The sequence below is a fragment of the Diabrotica virgifera genome, chromosome 10 (assembly GCF_917563875.1).
Source record: "Diabrotica virgifera virgifera chromosome 10, PGI_DIABVI_V3a".
Lineage (NCBI taxonomy): Eukaryota > Metazoa > Arthropoda > Insecta > Coleoptera > Chrysomelidae > Diabrotica > Diabrotica virgifera.
The window spans coordinates 100,177,207-100,194,344 of NC_065452.1; the positions used below are offsets into that span (position 1 = coordinate 100,177,207).

At 32.9% G+C, this 17,138-nt stretch overlaps 1 protein-coding gene across 1 annotated transcript in view; it reads left to right on the top strand.

Moving 5' to 3' along the window:
• Positions 1-14,609, top strand: part of LOC114326637 (palmitoyltransferase ZDHHC16B) — a 76,344-nt gene extending 61,735 nt beyond the window's left edge. The window contains exons 7-8 of the mRNA XM_050641225.1: positions 11,916-12,108; positions 13,458-14,609. Of these exons, the coding sequence (XP_050497182.1) occupies positions 11,916-12,108; positions 13,458-13,560 (296 nt within the window). The 3' untranslated portion in view covers positions 13,561-14,609. The remainder of the gene's footprint in view (positions 1-11,915; positions 12,109-13,457) is intronic.
• The last annotated feature ends 2,529 nt before the right edge of the window (positions 14,610-17,138 follow it).

Below are 17,138 nucleotides of genomic sequence, written 5' to 3' on the forward strand. Positions count from 1 at the left end.
CAACCGTGAAGATTTCGGACAGTTCATTTTCGAATCGAACTGTTGCTTTTTGTTGGAGATATAAGTTTGAAACGAGTCTTATATCCTTACCATCGAGTCCTGATGTTTTTAGGATATCGATTAGTTTTCCATGTGGGACTTTATCAAATGCCTTCTCGAAATCTATGAAACATCCATACACATCGCAATTGACATCCCTGGCTCTCTGTATTAGAACTTGCAAGCTGAAAAGTGCTTCCCTCGTTCCGAGTCCTGATCTGAATCCAAATTGAACTTCACTCAGCTGTTCTTCTAATTTGGTGTATATGCACGAGTGAATGATAGTAAGGAGTACTTTAAGTACATGGCTCATCAAACTAATTAATCTATGTTCTTCACATTTTCTAGCGTTAGCTTTTTTGGGAAGTGGAATGAATATTGATAGTAGCCAGTCTTTTGGTAAGTAACCAGTCTCGTATATTTGACCTTCGACGTCTACGACTATGCCTATATTGCGTTGTTTTCTGATGTTCTGTACTTCTTTAATCTTTTTGTGCATATGGAAATCGTCATGTTTGCGTTGTAGTGTTTCAATTTCTGTACATTTCTCCATCAACCATGCTTCTTTTGCCCCTTTTATTTCTCTTAGTATACTCTTATGCAACTTTTTGTATTCATTGTCATTTCTACCTTTTAATTTCCTTCGCTCTTCCATCATCTGCAATATTTTATCTGTCATCCATTCTTGCTTCTTTTCTCTTTTTGATTTAAGATATGCATGCGAAAGTGTGTTGATAGATGTCTTCATTTCGTTCCATTGTTCTTCTACGCCACTAGGAGCGTCTTCAACTATTTTCGTAAAATTCTTATTAATCTTTGTTTTTACTTTTTCCTGAGCTACCACACGACCCCTATTCCTATTTAAAAAATCATCGATTACGTTATCACGCCCAGGTGGATGACGTCACTAGAAGTATATGCCAAAAAATTGTAATTTAAAAATAAAAATCGACCTGTTTCGGGATTTTTCTCCAAAGGCGTCCATATTATAAAGTGGGCAAGACCCGTTAATAAATAAATATTAGAGAAAATGAATTTATTCCGTAATTTAGGCCCTCTCTGTATATATGTACTACCTAAACAGTGAATTATTTAAATAATAATTGTAGTATGTTATTTAGAGTTAGAAATACTAAAAAAAATCCTGATTAAAAAAATTTGTTTGCTTTTAAAATAACAAAATGTCTCTAATTGGCTCGGCCAAGGCCATGCATCAAATTAACAAAAAAAAAAAGAAATTGGAAATTAAATCCCTATACATTAAAGACAGTATATAACATTCAACTTAAACAGACAGGCAGACCTATCCGATATTATTAAAATTAACAGATAAAACTATATGAAAAATTCTAATATATAATTAAACCAAATTAAACCATCAAAGTCCCAGATCCGTAAACCTGAAAACTCCTGTGGAACCAACTAAAAAATGTTGTCTAAAACTAACTACCAACTAAAAAAACTAAAAGTTGTCATGATGAGATTAATATGGCTAAAATAAAAAAATAACGAATTTTTTGTTTTCAAAAATGTAACCTCAGTTTGAACCAAATATTCAACCTAAACTGGCGCGTTACAACAGACAGACCTATACCATAATATATATATTGAAAATTGAAAAAATAAAACTATATAGGAAAATTCCAATAATACAATTAAATTGACTAAAAAATGTCTGTATGCAACAAAGGCATAATAACAAGAGCTAACTTTGTAAGTTAATTGAACACATTTATACAATTTATAGACAATACTTTCTAGTGGAAATATTTAGAGGGGCCTGAGCATTTAAAAAAATATGTCCAAATCAGAAGACCTGCAGGGTTTACAAAAAAAAAAAGTTATAATAATAATAAGAGAAGACCAATAAGATATTTTTTGGTATTGGAAATACATTCAGACTTAACTGGCTTACAACAGACACCTATACCATACATATTAAAATTTAAAAGATAAAACTATGGAAAATTCCAATATATAATTAAATTTACTAAGAAATGTCTGTATGCAACAAGGGCATAATAACAAAGCTATCTTTGTAGCTTAATTTAAAACATTTATAGGCAATACTTTCTAGTGGAAATATTTGAAGGGGGCCTGAGCATTTAACAAAATATATGTCCAAATCAGAAGACCTGCAGGGTTTACAAAAAGAAATCTTCTTTAATCAGGTACTTATAGCCAATGATAACAATATCTCCTTTCAAACTGGCAAAATTTTGAATATTGACTAAGGTACCATCTTTTAACGCACAGCAATTGTCTGGTTCAACGATTTTTAAAGTAAATTCATTAAAAATAAGTGATTCAAACTGAGAAGTAGCATTCCGAATTAGTGGTCCGTTATCATGATGACGTTTGGTTGTAAATTTTTTGTCAACTACTTCAATATTTACCTTATTAACCTGCTCATTATACTTAGTTTCTGCAATTCTTTTTACAACCTGAGCTCAGTGCCGGATTAACCATTAAGCAAGAAACCCATTATGAACGCCCGGCACGGCACAGCACAGGCCGGCACGTCCAAAAACCCATTTGTAACGGCCGGCACGGCACGGCACCGGAAAAATGATCATATATTTTAAAAACTATCGTAAAATAAAAGTTTTTAAAAGACATAAACTAGACAATTTTAATGAATATGCATCATGTTAAAAAAACGAATTCATGGCTAAAAGATAATGTACGTACCTGTCCATTGATCAAAATTTTCGGATATTTGTACCCATGTATTGTCCTTTTTCTTACTATCATGATAACTTGAGTCCGATGCATCATACAAAAATGGGTATTCTCTGACACTCTCAATGAAAAGTTCTTCCATATTATTTTATTTCAAAAGAAACAACGCGCTTTCAATTAAAAAATCAACAATATATCTGCTTATTACCAACAATTATGACGCACTGGCGCCGACTGGCCGTTCAGGCCGTTCGACTTCAACGGATTTTATTCTCCTCGGAGAATTTTGGCCGTTCCGTTTGCGTGCTCGCCTGTGCCGGTTACGTTGCATTTAAAACTATACAAATGAATTTGGACTGTCCTGTGCCGGGCCGGGTTGTGCCGTGCCGGCCGTTCATAATGGGTTTCTTGCTTTAGGCGGACTAGGCGGCCGCCTAGGGCCCGGGCACTTGATGGGGCCCGTATCCCACACAAATGCATTAATTAATATTTAATTATTTAAGCAGTTATTTAAAAAAAAAATTAAAATGTTAAAGAAATCAAATAGGGCTAACTGAGACAAAAAAAAAAGAAAATGGTTAATTTATGATTTCCAATCAAACTCAGTTTTTTGCTTTGTCTTTTGTCAAATATCAGAAAAATACAAACAACTTCAAGAAAAATTAAGCAGGTATCTTCAAAGGCATTTTTATATTCCATGTTCTATTTCTAATCATTCCCTCAATTTGGTAATCAATTTTGCAAGCAAATTTTGATAAAAGCTGGTAATTATTTTGGTATGGTACGTTTTTTTTTTTCAATTTCTGCCCACCTATGGGGCTTATAGTCCATTCACTCACGGTAAAATATTGCAAAACCTCCGGATTTTAAAGAACCTTTGGATTTGAAACAAGAGCTTGGATTGACATGAAATTTGGTATAAGCATAGCTAACATGTCAAATAAAAAAGTGATATTGTGCCAATGTGTGTTTTTGCACAACGGTTGAGTCCACCCCTTCTCGGGGGTGAAAAAATATACCGTCAAAATACGTCCGGAAGTGGATAGACTGACGAATTCTAAGCAACTTTTGTTCATTAGAATTTTTTCATCAAGTCAATACATGTCGAGTTATTTGCAAGTGAATATCTTAATTTTTCAACAAAAAACAACACGTTTTTAGACGGTTTTTCGCAAATAACTCAAAAAGTAGGTATTTTATCGAAAAAATATTCTTACCAAAAATAAAGCTTTTAAAAAATTGAAAAATGGTGTATGTGTGCAGTCTGTAGGCCCAGTAAAAGCAGAGTTGTAGCTAATGAAAAGTAGGTTCTTATTCGTCAAATTCCAAATCGAATATTTCAACGTGAAATAATCAAAAAATGAAGCACTTTTCATGGAAAACTTATCATAACTTGTTTAAATGTTTTAAAAAAGCATTATTCTTGTTTTTTTTTAATTTCTATCATAAAAAGTAAGCAAGATACGCTCAGAATAAAGTTGATCCCATTTTTTTGGTAAAAAAAGCTGGTGAAAATAACCCCCTAATTAGCATCCCAAATGAAATTAATCCTTACCGCTTCACAAGCTATTTTACTTATGTATTGTTTATATGCTCTGTAAGTTTTATCGGTATAACGTGCTTATTTAAAAAAAGGGCTGTAGTAGAAAGGGCTTGAACAAGTCACTAATCACTAGTGTACGCAATTTTTTTTATTTGGCTTAATGCTTCGACAACTAATGGCCATTGGCGTGGTACAGTGGAGTTTTCCAATCAGGTACCTAGTGTAGTGGGTAGTGTGTGTGTTGAGTAAATGTCTTGTTACTTAGCAAAGTCGTCATTGTTTTTGCAAAGAAACGCTAATTGTATCCGAACGTCTGCGGTCCCTCCGGTGAGTACCGATCCCACAAGGATAGAAACTATTTTCATTTATTAATTTTTAATAAATGAAAAATTCTCTACCCAGGGTATGCAAATTTTGAACAGTCATATCTTAACCAATTTTTATCTTCTAAAAAAACAAAAATCTGAAATATTCAGAATATCAAAACCTATATTTTTTACTTTTTAAAAAAAGATATATTTTTTTCAAAATTTCAAAAAATTGTTTTACTTAAAATCCCAATGTTTTGAAATATAAGCACTGTGAACCGGTGAAACTTACAGATCATATAAATAATATACTTATAAGTTTTTTCAGGATTTTCATAAATTTTCAAGCTTTTTGGGCCAAAAAAAGGAGTGTCAACATTATTTAAGCTTTACTTGCTTAATTTTGATACTTGAAACGTGTTTAAAAAAAAACAAAAATAAAACTTTTTCACTTTAAAAAAGTTGTGATGATTTTTCACCGAAAAGTGCTTCATTTTTTGGTAATTTACGTTGAAATATTTAATTTGGAATTTGTCGAATAAGAATCTACTTTTCATTACCTCCAGTTCTGCTTATACTGGGTCTACTTACTTCATACATACACCATTTTTTTAAATTTTGTATGCGCTATATTTTTTTTAAGAATATTTTTTCGATAAAATACTTAATTTTGGAGTTATTTGCGAAAATCCGTCTAAAAAGGTGTTTTTTTTTTTTGTTGAAAAATGAACATATTCACTCGCAAATAACTCAAAAAGTATTGATTTAGTGAAAAAACTCGATAGAACAAAAGTTACTTAGAATTAACCAATTATCCATTATTTTGAAAGTATGTTTTTTAGCCCCCGAAGGGGTGGCACTCATACCCAGGGCAAAATCACATATCGACACAATATCCCTTTTTTTCTTTGGCATATTAGCTATGGAATATTAATGAGAAGTTGTTGCGAAATGTAAAAAAAAAGAAAAATGATCTTTTTTACATTGTAATTTATTTTTGGAGTAACTACTTCCCAAAACAACATAAATATCTGTAAAATTTGTTTTAAGTAAATGGTCGATATAAAGGGGCCCACTTTTTATGACCGCCTAGGGCCCCATGATGCCTTAAACCGTCACTTGAGCTAAAGGATTATCCCCTTTTCTTACTAAATTTTTAAGCTTTTGAAGCTTGTTCTCAAATGGAAGACAACTAAATTTATCTAACACTCCCATATATTGTACATCTTTGGCAATATGCAGTAAATTATGAATATTGTGAAATACATGCTTCTCTCCATATAAGACTATAAATGAATCAACAAAATATTTCATTAGAGATTGGGCTAAGTCTACATGTTTAGCATATTTTGGATTAGTTAAGAGCAGGCATGCAATAGAAAGGGCTAAAAAAATTTTATATAAACCACATGATAAAACTGACTTTAGTACAATTGGCCCAGTATAAAATAGAAATTGTCTAAGCTCTGTTGCTTTCCACCTTTTAACTTCAGTGGGAGATCTGGGTTTTCTAGTAAATTCAGAAGGCATGTATGATTTTTGAATAAGTAAAAGTTCTGATATATTTGAAACATCTTTTGCTGACAATTTATTTCCCGACTGTGAATCAAAACACCATAAATACAATAGCTTACGCATGGTTCCTAAGCAAATTAAGTGCATATAATCTAAGACAACACATTGGATCATGTTAAAATTTGGTAAGGTTTCTAACAAAGGTGTACCATTATGATGTCTTGGATCATTTTTACTTCTGAATTCACTATCAGACCTCTCAATAAAGTCTTCAGTAACTGGAAAGCAAATTCTATTGTCTCGATATTTACCTCTAACATGACACTTTGAACAGCTACTATATATAACCTGTATGACCCATAGTATATGTATGTAACAAAAGTTTTGGCGGGAACATCACATATAATTGGAATATAATATAATACCGGGTGTCCACTTATATTTTCCCCCATTTTAACTGCCTATAACTTGTAAACGGCTCAAGATAGAAATATGCGGTTTTCGCTGAAATGTTTTATTTTAGTAAAAGTTTTGTCTGAATGGATTGAATTTTTTATATCGCTTTCAGATACGAAAAAAAAATGGCGGATTTTTGAAAAAAACGTTGTTGACTTTTTTTAATGGAACACCCAGTATATTTTTTTGTAAATTGAAAGAAAGGTCATTCACCTATCCAGCGATATAAAGTTTTTAAAAATCGGTGGTCAAATCACTGAGTAATTAATTTTTAAAATGAGGGGTGCAACGTGGATATCACATACCTAAATAACATAACTGAGCAAAATGATATTATGTTATGTGATTTCCATATTGCATCTCTCATTTTAAAAATTATTTGCTCAGTCATTTGGCCACCGATTTTAAAAAAATTTATATCGCTGGATAGGTAAATGACCGTTTTTTCAAGATACAAAAAAATATACTGGGTGTTTTAATAAAAAAAGTCAACAACGTTTTTTTTTCAAAAATCCGCCATTTCTTATTTAAAAGCGATATAAAAATGGTCACTTACCTAAAAACTTGAAAAAACGGTCATTTATCTATCCAGCGATATAAAAATTTTTAAAATCTGTTGTCAAATTACTGAGCAATTAATTTTTAAAATGAGAGATGCAATGTGGAAATCACATAACTTGGTTAGTTATGTTATTTAGGTATGTGATATCCACGTTGCACCTCTCATTTTAAAAATTAATTACTCAGTGATTTTACAACCGATTTTGAAAAACTTTATATCGCTAGATAGGTGAATGACCTTTCTTTCAATTTACAAAAGAATATACTGGGTGTTCCATTACAAAAAGTCAACAACGTTTTTTTTTCAAAAATCCGCCATATTTTATTTCGTATTTGAAAGCGATATAAAAAATTCAATCCATTCAGACAAAACTTTTACTATAATAAAACATTTCAGTGAAAACCGCATATTTTTATCTTGAGCCGTTTAGAAGTTATAGGCAGTTAAAATGGGGGAAAATATAAGTGGACACCCGGTATTATTAAAACTTAAACCAACATTTATAAGGTCGACAGCCTCTGTAACAAAATCAATTAAAAATTCATTTGCATCTTTTGGTTTCTCATAACCATGATAAATGCCTACACCTTACACCAAATGCCTTACACCTACAATTTTTGAATCCATAAACAAATTAGGTACACAAAATAGGATAAAACTGACTACAAGAACTCTTTGCCAGTGGGATTCCATCAAAATTTACACAAATTTCTAGAACATTGTTTTCCAGGGAAAACCTCTTTAAATTTACGATCTCTGGGTGTAGTAAGAAGGGTTCTAACATCTGATGGTAAATTCGAAAGATCAGGAACTTCTTTAAGAATCTTTAACAAATCACTTAAAGCATTTTGTGGTATTTTAGAAGACACAGCCCAGTTGCATAATTTATTAGAAAAATTTACATTTTGAGAAGACCCTCCATCAGAATTCTGGTTAAATGAACTAGAACCATGTTTAGACCTTTCAGTATTACTGAAAGAAGAGCTTTGTATAGGATCAAAATCGTCGTCCCCGTGGTCAATTCCAATTATATTAGGTACTTGAGATGATGATAAAAAACAATTTAAATCTGAAATATTGTGATTTGAACTGCAATTCTCGTCAAAATTATAGGTTAGGGATTCAGAGGAAGTTGAAGAAGATGGAATATCAAGATTATTAATATTTTCAACAATACTCTCTACATTTCTTTTAACCATTCTCAGTTGCTGACGCTTAGAAACAAATCGTTTTCTTTTAAACATGATGACTTATTTTAAACTTACCTTTCAAAAAATTGTTTGCAGTAACAGTAACTGAGTAACACGTGGTCACACAAAAAAAGTGTAAACACTAAACAGGTGGGTCAGGTAGCTGGTAGAATATTTTGATCGCTGATCCTGTTGATCACGATTCAGGAATCAAAATAGGCCTTCCGTTTCAAATAATTTGTTTAAATAGGTGTTAATGGATTTGACACATGGGCGCCCATATAAAAATTTTTAAGGGAGGGGCAGACGTGAAGATGTTGCACATTTATTTTGTATACTTTGGATAACCATATACAGTTAACAGCACCCGAAAAGCTAGAGGGAGCCACGGCCCCCCTATGGGCGCCCATGAATTTGACATGACAATGACAATTGATATCATTTGCGACAAGTATGTTCAACTTCGAAAAGATGCGTTCACGATTAATATATTTTGTAAAGATGAATTATAAAATTATGGTATATGTCGGACGTCCAGAAAACGTCCTTATTTCGTCCAGTACGGACGTCCAGGACGTTCATACTTGTTCCACCCTAAGTACATCCAAAACTGGACGTCCGAAGGACGTCTGTTTATAGTCCGTGGGCGTTAGGACTAAAACTGGACTTATTTTGGGCACGTATGTTCAACTTCAAAAAAATGCGTTCAAGATTCATCTACATATAGTACAGATAAATTGATAAAAATTATAATTTTGCCTATTAGAATAATTATTAATTAGCAAACTTATATCATCTTGGTAACTAGAATAATAAAAACATTGTAACCAATAATTTACAAATAAGATTTTTATTACATTACATAAAAACAAAAACATGTTTTGGATATAATTCTATATAGTTTCTAATTGTATATACAATTTTGAATTAAACATGATTTAATCTTTTCGATTTAAACTTCAGTAAAACCTGTGTTACCGGCCACCTGCCAACATCGGCCAACTGTACTAACGGCCAGCTTAAAAATTCCCCAAACCAATTACAGTAAAACCTGTCAGTAACGGCCACTAAAAATGAAAAAGCTATTGGCCGATATAGAAAGGTGGCCGGTATTGCCAGTTTTTGTAGTCTAGATATAATTGGTTTGGGGAATTTTTAAACTGGCCGATTTTGGCAGGTGGCCGGTAACACAGGTTTTACTGTATATCTAGGCTACAAAAACTGGCAATACCGGCCACCTTTCTATATCGGCCAATACCTATTTCATTTTTAGTGGCCCTTACTGACAGGTTTTACTGTATTTGATTAACGTAAATAAGTTAATATTTTATTGAATTATTTTGCTATTTGATCCCGTAATTGGTATAATGTGTCCAATATAAGCGTTCATAAAACGTCCGTATTTCGTCCAGTATGGACGTCTAAAGGACGTTCATATTTTTCCATCCGAAGGACGTCCATATTTATTCCGTCCGAAGGTCATCCAACGTCGGACGTCCATATTTATTCCTTCCAAAGGACGTCCAACGTGGGACGTCCAAAGGACGTCCGTGTACCTATAGTCCATGGACGTTAGGACCAAAAATCTAGGACTATTTTGGACGTCCAAAGGACGTCGTGTGCTATTAGGGGTGTAACATTAAGCCTGCATTTTAATTTTTTTCTACTTAGAGCTCTCGTAATTCACATAATTTCAGAATTCACATTCAAAATTTTAGCAGAAAAATCATTTTGCAGAAAATTCAAAGTAAAACACTAAATTTAGTTTTTCATACTTTCTTCAAATGCAAAATCTATTTTAAAAAATTTGATGTACAGGGTGTTTTTTTCGGCTCGGAAAATTTTTCCAATATTTTTTAATCCGGCCCTAGATTTTTTATAATTGTAAATAAATTAGTTATTTAGACACCTTAAATAAAGAAATATACAGTGTGGTTAACAAGTCATAAGTTTTATTTCAATTTTTTGTACTTAGAGCTCTCGCAATGCACATAATTTCAGAATTCAAATTCAAAATTTTACCAGAAAAATCATTTTGGCGAAAATTCAAAGTATACCACTAAATTTAGTTTTTCATCTTCTTTTCAAATCCAAAATCCATTTTAAAAAAAATTAATATACAGGGTGTTGTTTTTTGGGTCGGAAAATTTTTACAAATATTTTTAATCCGGACCTGGATTTTTTACAAATGTAAATAAATCAATTGATTGTACACCTTAAAGAATATTTGCTTGCCACATATAAAATGAATATACAGTGTGGTTAAAAAGTTATGAACCAAATAAGAAAATGGCAAAATAGATAAAACACCCAGTATATTTGTTATTAATGAAGTAAGACCCATTAAGTATAGTATTTTTCAGACAGCCTAAGTGTCCTCTTTCTACAGTTAACGTATCTAACGTTCTCAATGAAACACCTTGTATAAATATACAAGGTATATTTACTATTAATTAATATTAATAATTAATTATTAACTATTAAGAGACTGGTGTATTTATCAATCAACGATAATACATTAAATAAATATAATATAGAATCAATCTCTCCTATTCAAGTTGTTTAAGTCATAGACTTACAACAATTCTAAGAACTTTTGAGAGACTTATGAGAAATGTAAGCTTTAGAGATCATATGAGAAACAAAGATTTAAGAAGAAGAACCAAAGGAAAAGATGTTATCGAAGCCATCGCAAAATCTAAATGGAAATGGGGAGGCTATGTGGCAAGAGAAGTGAAGAGAATTAGGTAAAAAGAATAATACAATGGCGGCCAAGAGCACATAAACGAATCATAGAAAGACCGCAAAATATGGATCGACGATATCAAAGAAAAAGCAAGAAGAAAGTGGCACCAGATAGCATAAGACAGGCGAATATGAAAAACAGAAGGGGAAGCCCCTGTCCAGGACTGTACCAGTAGAGGCTGCTAAAGAAGAAGTTACATTCTACAATGAATGACGAACATTCAATCGGGTGTGTGAGGAAGAGGAAGCACCCAGTTATTTATAATATCCATGCTGGGTGGACTGCCCATCGCTTTTTCCTTCTTTCATCTTCAACCAAAGCTACAGCTTAGGCTAGCAATTCCATGTTTGTAAAATTCATTTTTTAAACCCATTCAAGACACTGGAAAATAAAACTGATTTAAAAAAACCTAAAAAAGCTCTAGAGCATTACAGTAAGTCGTTTCTCTGTTTTGTGGACTTGGAAAAAGCATTGGATCGGGTGCCACGTAACAAGATCTGGGAAATATTAAACCGTAGAAATGTGAAACCGAAGTTAATCCAAGCAATAAAGAGTATTATACAGCCGTGCATAAGTCGGAAGCGACTCGTCGTAGCAAAATCAAGATCCCGTTCGGAACTAGGTTGTTCCACGGCCCGTCTCGTACACTTCCCTTCCTAACATACCAACTGTACAAATGTCAGACAAATCGGTGCAGTTATAAAAAATTTAGAGGGAAAATGCCACAGTAATCGGACTATTATTGGTTATTTAAGGTTTCACATTTATATTTCTTATATTTATACTCAAAGCACTTGGTCGGAGCTATTTTGGCTAGTATGTACTAGTTTGCTAGTTGCTTTTTGAATAGACCTTTATTTTTTCTAATTTTTAGGTGTCTTATTAGCAATAGGTATGCTGTCGCTTTGGCACTCGCAATTAATTAGTAAAGGTGAAACTTGCATTGAAGCTAACATCAATAAAGCAGAAACAGCTCGCTTAAAAGAACTTGGGAGAAAATATGCTAATCCCTATAATTTTGGTAGGAAAAAAAACTGGAAAATTTTTTTAGGATTAGTGCAAGGAAGGTGAGATTTAGATTATTTGCATATTTTTATAATTATTTCAATTTATATAAGAATATTAAGGAACTTACTTTTGTTCAGAAATGAAATTCCTACAATAGCGTTCTCCATTTTAATGAACATAACATGAAATCAACAGATTAGTTGATTTATTGTTAATATAAAGTATATATTCTACTCGAAGTAACCTAGTTGAGTCACAAAATCTATAATTCGTGTTTATGATAGCCGAGTTGAGTCCTGACGATGGGTAAATTGAGTCCCGTGCCTACCAGGGGCTTAGTCGGGGTCGCAAAAACTTATCCAGAAATACAAAACTGAAAATATACAGAGTTGCAATCAGACCAGTTATGTACGCAGCTGAGACAATGTGCCTCACGGAAACAGATGAAGAAAAATTGAGAATATTCGAAAGGAAAATCCTCAGACGGATTATGGGCCCGATACGAATGGACAACGGAGAAATGAGAAGAAGAATGAACAATGAACTAAGAGACATAATGAAGGAAGAAGATATAGTTAGATTTATTAATGAGATGAAGAGACTGAGATGGCTGGGACACATACAGAGAAGGAAAAACGACCTACTGATTAAGAAGATCACCAGGTGGAAACCAGTAACTGAAAGACCAAGGGGAAACCCAGAGAGAGATGGGAGGACCAGGCCATGAGAGATATCAAAATTCTGGAAGTGAGAAACTGGAGGGAACTATGCACATATCAAAATGAATGGAAGAAAATTGTAACGAAAGCCAAGTCATACAACAAACTTTGACAACACACAAGTGGAATGAGGAGTGATTCACCGCAATAAGCGACTCATTGAGCTCTTAGTAAGAGCGGCAAACATTCCATCCGGAACGAAAAGCCCTGATGATGAATCGGCTGACGAACATCTCTCATCATGCTTACATTTGGTCCTCGGTAGTTACGTACCATCATATGAAAAAAATTGTGGAGGATATGCAATGCCATGCATCAACATTCAAATAAAATTAAACTGAAAAACATAACTTTAATTATAAGTAGTTACAACTTTTTAGCAAACTGAAACGTGCAATAAAGCTTTTTTTTTCAAAATTGTTTTTTTTTTACTGGCAGCCGATCGCTGGACGCTTGCAATTTATGTGGTAGATCCCACGTAGTGTAAGTCTGAGCACCACTGATCTAAATGTTTTGACACTTCTTAATTCAGGTATATGGGACTTAATTTATCTATTGCCATTCTACTACTAGAAGTATCAGTGCAAAGATTTTCTTGTTTTGCAGTTATTTATTATTACAGATTAATTATTAATTAATTAATTATTAAGATTAATCATTGCAATTATTTTGTCGTCTTCTTTTTTTAGAACATTCTGGAAACATGTTTTATTGCCTTCTGCACATGAACCAATAGGAGATGGATTAAAATGGCATACAATACATGACGATGGCATCGATGAATGGCCGTAATTTTGCAATGTGTATATTTCATCTATTTTCTCATTATTTGCTGTTATCTATCTCATCAACATTTCACTACTATTTATTCCAATCAAGTCACGCTAAATTTTGAGACGGTATAATAATATCTGTAAAGTTGAAATATTGTTAAAATTGTCAAGCAAAACCTTTAATCAAAAAATGAAACTGGCCTCTCTTGTTTTAATGCAGTAAAGTACAGCTTTACACAGATGTTAAATTTGAACATTAGAATCCTTTTTTGGCTACTTGTAATTCTACAGTTCTCTTGAAACATCCCGATTTCAAAAATAAAAATATTAACGAGATCAGGATATTTCTTCTATCTAAATTCGAAGGCACGGCGCTCATATACAACATGGTGATCTCAACAGAGAAAACTAAATCGATGGTGATATCAGCGGAACCGAGACGATCTAAACTGGTCGTAAATAACAAAATAATATAACAAGTGATGGAAACGGAATACTTGGGAATAAAACTGTCAGGCTATGGAAAAGTGGAAGCAGAAGTACAAAAACAAGTGAACATGGGGAACAGAGTAGCAGGATGTCTCAAAAACACAATCTGGAGAAACAAATACCTCACAACGGAAACGAAGACCAGGATATATAAATCAACAATAAGATCGATAATGACGTACACAGCGGAAACAAGAGCTGATTGAAACTGGAAACAGCAGAAATGAAAGTCTTACGAAAAATAACAAACCAAACTCTAATTAATAATAAAAATGCTACCTAATGGTTCTGTACAAAATAAATTATGCAGTACAGACAATTCAGAAAAAAGAAAAGTAATGTTTATTTAATATAATACAGTAATTCACTTTTTTAACAATTTTTGGAATAAATAGTAGTATAATTCTTGAAAATGATTTTTTGTTACTATTTTTAAGCTATATTTTTTTATATCCTGTAAATTGGGGTTTTCTAGTCTATATGTGATGTTATATTTAAATTTAAAACTCATTTTTCTACTAAATGTATATAGATAGGTAAAAGAAAATTCATTGAAAATAAACAAGTCTATCCACTTAATCTAAATATAGATATAATGATACATTTTGACATTTATAATGATTTGGTTATTATATTATATGGTATTAAACCACAGATTATTGTAATGAGAACTACATGTTGTTTATGATTGGCGATCGAGAATCTCACAGTATTTACCACACATATTAAAAGAAAGTCAGACACCATTAAGAATGCAGTTCTTGTTACAAATTTGAAGCAGGATTTATGTCATCTATTTTTCAATGCATCGGAGGAATTTAAAGTAGGTGCCACTTGGGCTCTCGCAGATATACGTATTGGGAACCTCTCACAGTGTTTACCATTCATTTAAAAAGAAAGTCAAACATCATCAACAATACAGTTCTTGTTCCAAATTTGAAGCAAAATTTATGTTATTTATTTACCAAAGCATCGAAGGAATTTAAAGTAGGTGCCAGTTGGGCTCTTGCGGGTATACGTATTGGGAACCTCTCACAGTGTTCATTCATATTAAAACAAAGTCAGACACCATCAAGAATACAGTTCTTGTCCCAAATTTGAAGCAGGATTTGTCATTTATTTTCAAAAGCATCAGAGGAATTTAAAATAGGTGCCAGTTGGGCTCTTGCAGGTATACGTATTAGGACCCCCTTACAGTGTTTACCATTCTTATTAAAAGACAAGTAATTGGACTTCGTAAGTCCTAGGTTTTCACCCAAAGTAATCGAAAGTAGAACTGGAAGTCGATATTTGAACTCTTCGTGTAACTTTGCGTCGATTGATATACGATTTTACTAATTTTGAGTCATTTTTATTTACATTAATGTATCATATTTTGAGTGACTTCTTTCTGTATTAATGACGGAGAAGTTGTATTCGCGGACGGACGGACAGACAGACAGACAGCCTAGGCCAAATTTCTCACAGTCAGTACCATCCTTGGATTATAAGCTGGGACAGACAGCCTAGGTCAAATTTCTCACCTTTAGTACCATCCTTGGATTATAAGCTTTCATTTACTACCTCATTTGTCATTCTACCTGGTTTAATGACGGAAGCGTTGAGTTCACGGACAGACGGACGTGGATAATTCACGTTTTCACATTTTTTCAAAATTGGTGAAAACAAAAGTCAAACACCATCAACAATATAGTTGTTGTTCCAAATTTGAAGCAGGATTTATGTCGTTATTTTCCAATGCATCGGACGAATTTAAAGTATGTGTCAGTTGGGCTCTTGCAGGTACATGTATTGACAAACCTTGTACAGGATTATCAGCATCCAAAATGGGAGCAAAACATATTCATTTAATTTTTAAATGTCATAAAACAGGCATCACGTTTGTTGTTAAATAATTAAGGTGACACTGATTACTCAACACAAGTGCACCTAGTTCCAATAACGCTTTGTCAGCTATTCAATATTATTCTTAATTCACGGCCAGCCCGTGTCAGCATTAAAAACACCAACACTTTTCTAGTTTATTTATAGTTACAGCGAAGCATCGCGGATCATTCTTTTATTAGTCCTTTATCAATCATCATTCGTGATTCAGATACATGATTAGATAGTTATACCTCAAGCCCACCAACTCGTTACAGATATTTAGAATTGATCAATAAATATAGTATGAATAAATAGTGTTTTACCAAATCAACCCTCTCCTCAGGGTAACTACCCCGTAACTTATGGAGTTCTATTATATGGTGTAATCTAATATAGGTTGTATATATTGTCACCCTGGGAGCTACGGGTGGTAATACTTCAGGTTATTTTCAATGTTAAGTAGTTAAGGGAGAATGAAACATCTTACCTCGACGAACACCAAGTTTATTCTGTTTTCTCATTGTATTATTTTTGACAATCGAACTATGTTCTTGCAATCATCCACGGGTTGCTTATTCAGCACCCATGGCTCAATATTTAGAACACCTAATATTTAAATAAACAATGAAGGTAAATGTTAGTTTATATTACACAATCTTGACCCAGTTCAATATTGGATATTATTTTACATCTATTAATTTATCTTGTAATACTTATGAAAGTCTTTATCTCTCTTATTACAGCACAACCTCTCACAGTGTTTACCATTCATATTAAAAGAAAGTCAAACACCGTTAACAATACAGTTCTTGTTCCAAATTTGAAGCAGGATTTATGTCATTTTTATTTTCCAATGCGTCAGAGGAAGCTAAAGTAGGTGCTAGTTGGACTCTTGCAGGTATACGTATTGGGAACGTCTCACAGTGTTTACCATTCATATTAAAAGAACGTCAAACACCATCAACAGTCGAGTTTTTGTTCCAAATTTGAAGCAGGATTTTTGTCATTTATTTTCCAATACATCGGAGGGATTTAAAGTAGGTGCCAATTGGGCTCTTGCATGTATATGTATTGAGAACCTCGCAGTGTTCATTCGTATTAAAATAAAGTCAGACATCATCAAGAATACAGTTCTTGTTCCAAATTTGAAGCAGGATTTATGTCATCTATTTTCCAATTTGTCGGAGGTATTTAAAGTAGGTGCCAGTTGGGCTCTTACAGGTATACGTATTGGGAACCTTT